We start from the raw sequence: 2,067 nt of genomic DNA, 5'->3' as shown, positions 1-2,067 counted from the left end.
TGGCGAACACATCAGGTCGTTGGTTGCTGTCGCCGTCTCGCCAAAGGAACGGTTGCGCCACCTGGTCCTCTTTAACTACTCGAATCTGGTGGAACATTTCGCGGATGTCCCCGCATATAGCCACTGGTCGTTCGCGAAAACGCATTAGAATACCTACCAGCGGTTGTAAGAGGTCAGGGCCTTTGAGCAGTACATCGTTTAAGCTGGTATCATGCGCCTTGGCCGCTGCATCCCATAAAAGCCTTTTTGTTGTTTTTTTTTGATGTTCGTGACTGCGAAAACAGGAATGAACCAGGACTTGCCCCCCGTAGATATCTCGTCGTCAGCTAATCTCCTTACATAGCCGTTTTCGATGTAGTCCTTAATTTTTTCGATGAGGAATTCCTTCAGCTCGGTGGTCTTTTCCATCTTCCTCTCCAGACATTGGAGGCGCTTGCATGCCATTGGGTATGGATCGGGCAGATCAACTTGGTCGTACTTCCATAGCAGCCCGGTTTCCCATTTCTTATCGCTGGCGACGTATTTAACTGTTTTCTCCATTAGACTGCGTGCGCGCTCATCTGCCTCGACCTAAGGGGTTGGACGGTAGAGCTGATGCCCACTGCCTCGACAGAAAAATACGCCCTCATCAAGCTATCTAGTTGACTGTCTTTGTTGCAGTTACAGACGTGCAGTAAACTTTCCCCCAATGGCTGGCTCGACTTGTCGTGACCGTAAACTGGCCAACCTATTTTACAACGCGCAGCTATAAGCTCATCGGCCTCAACCTGATGTACCTCCAGTGGAACACAAAGCTTAGTCTTGTCTAAGCCGATCAATAAACGCGCTCTGCACTCAGAATACGGTAGAATAGGCAGAGATTTCAGATGATCGCGTTCGCTCAACGTATCGACATTTAGTTATTGCTGCGGTAATTCGAGGTCAGTGATCGTACGCACGTTATGCAAACGATAACGCGGAACATTTTCCCCTCTGGCAGATATTTCGAGACCTACGAATTTTGAGCTCGCCTCGTGCTGTGTGATGTCGCCGGTCCATCTCAGACATAGCTCTTCGCTGGGCCCGTCAAGTCCCAACTCCTCAGCTAGGCCACTGTCCATCGGAGTGCACGATGCCCCTTCGTCAATCAGCGCAAATGTACTGATAGTCGTTTTGGGGCCATATAGGATTACCGGAATGTAGCGAAAAACTGCCCTCTTAAACTTGCTTTGGCTGAATAGGACTGTAGAACCGTCCTGACCTTTAATATCGGATTTGGTCACTTTACCATAGTGATTGGTTGCAGCAGTGTTGCCATGTAGTAGTGCGTTGTGCGCCATTCGACAACCGTCAACACCGCATGCTTGCTTGGAGGCGCAGCGTCGAACCATGTGAGTTCTGAAGCAGCGAATGCACAGCTTTTTTTCCTTGATTAGCTGCCAGCGTTCGTTTCGGCTCTTTGCTTTGAAGTCCGGGCAGTCAGAGAGGTTGTGGTCCTTTTCGCACTGGTGACAAGCAGGGGGTGTCTGCGTTTTCTCCTTAGGCGATTTAGTTGAGGCGCGCTCCTTAGAAATCTCGTCGTGCACAAAAACCCTTTCCTTAGTGCTCTTTCGTCCCGCCTTTTCTTCTCCAGTAGTACTGGCTGTAGGGTTAAGTGCTGTTACTTGACTAGCACACGATGCTAAACCAAATAACCAGTCGTCGAAGGTCACTATATCGACACGAACCGTAGCCATTCGATGACGACCCCAATCGAGCTTCATATCTCCTGGCAGTTTGTTCAGCAGCTCATTGATAAGCATAGGGTCGTTCAGGTAGTCGCTAAGACCCATTGCTTGCATCGTTGCTCTATAGTTCTGAACTGCCAACGCGAGCGCGATTAGCGTATCTAGGCGATCAGTCCTCACTGCTGGCATCTGCCTTAGTTTACGCTGTAGTGTGTCGTGGATCACGTCTGGTCGTCCGAAAAGCATGCGCAGTGTCTCGATAGCTAAGTGAACAGTAGAGGGCATCATTAGCTTTCCTCTCACAGCTTCAAGGGCCGCACCTCGTAGTGATTTTTGAAGCCTAATCAGATTCTCTTGTTCA

General features: G+C 49.6%; 1 protein-coding gene across 1 annotated transcript; it reads right to left on the bottom strand.

Annotated features, from left to right (window-relative positions):
* Window positions 1-899: 899 nt before the first annotated feature.
* LOC118754478 lies at window positions 900-1,820 on the bottom strand. Its single transcript, XM_036489354.1, has one exon. The coding sequence runs from the start codon at window positions 1,818-1,820 to the stop codon at window positions 900-902; it is 921 nt and encodes a 306-aa protein (XP_036345247.1).
* Between the last annotated feature and the right edge of the window lie 247 nt (window positions 1,821-2,067).

The sequence above is a fragment of the Rhagoletis pomonella genome, unplaced genomic scaffold (assembly GCF_013731165.1).
Source record: "Rhagoletis pomonella isolate Grant_MI unplaced genomic scaffold, Rhpom_1.0 Rhpom_scaffold_03963, whole genome shotgun sequence".
In the NCBI taxonomy this organism is placed as follows: Eukaryota; Metazoa; Arthropoda; class Insecta; order Diptera; family Tephritidae; genus Rhagoletis; species Rhagoletis pomonella.
The sequence above is the reverse complement of the archived record's forward strand: the minus strand, read 5'-3'. Positions and strand labels throughout refer to the sequence as shown.

Excerpts from the sequence above, each read along its gene's own strand:
- LOC118754478 (XM_036489354.1), bottom strand. The coding sequence starts at position 1,820 with ATGCAAGCAATGGGTCTTAGCGACTACCTGAACGACCCTATGCTTATC.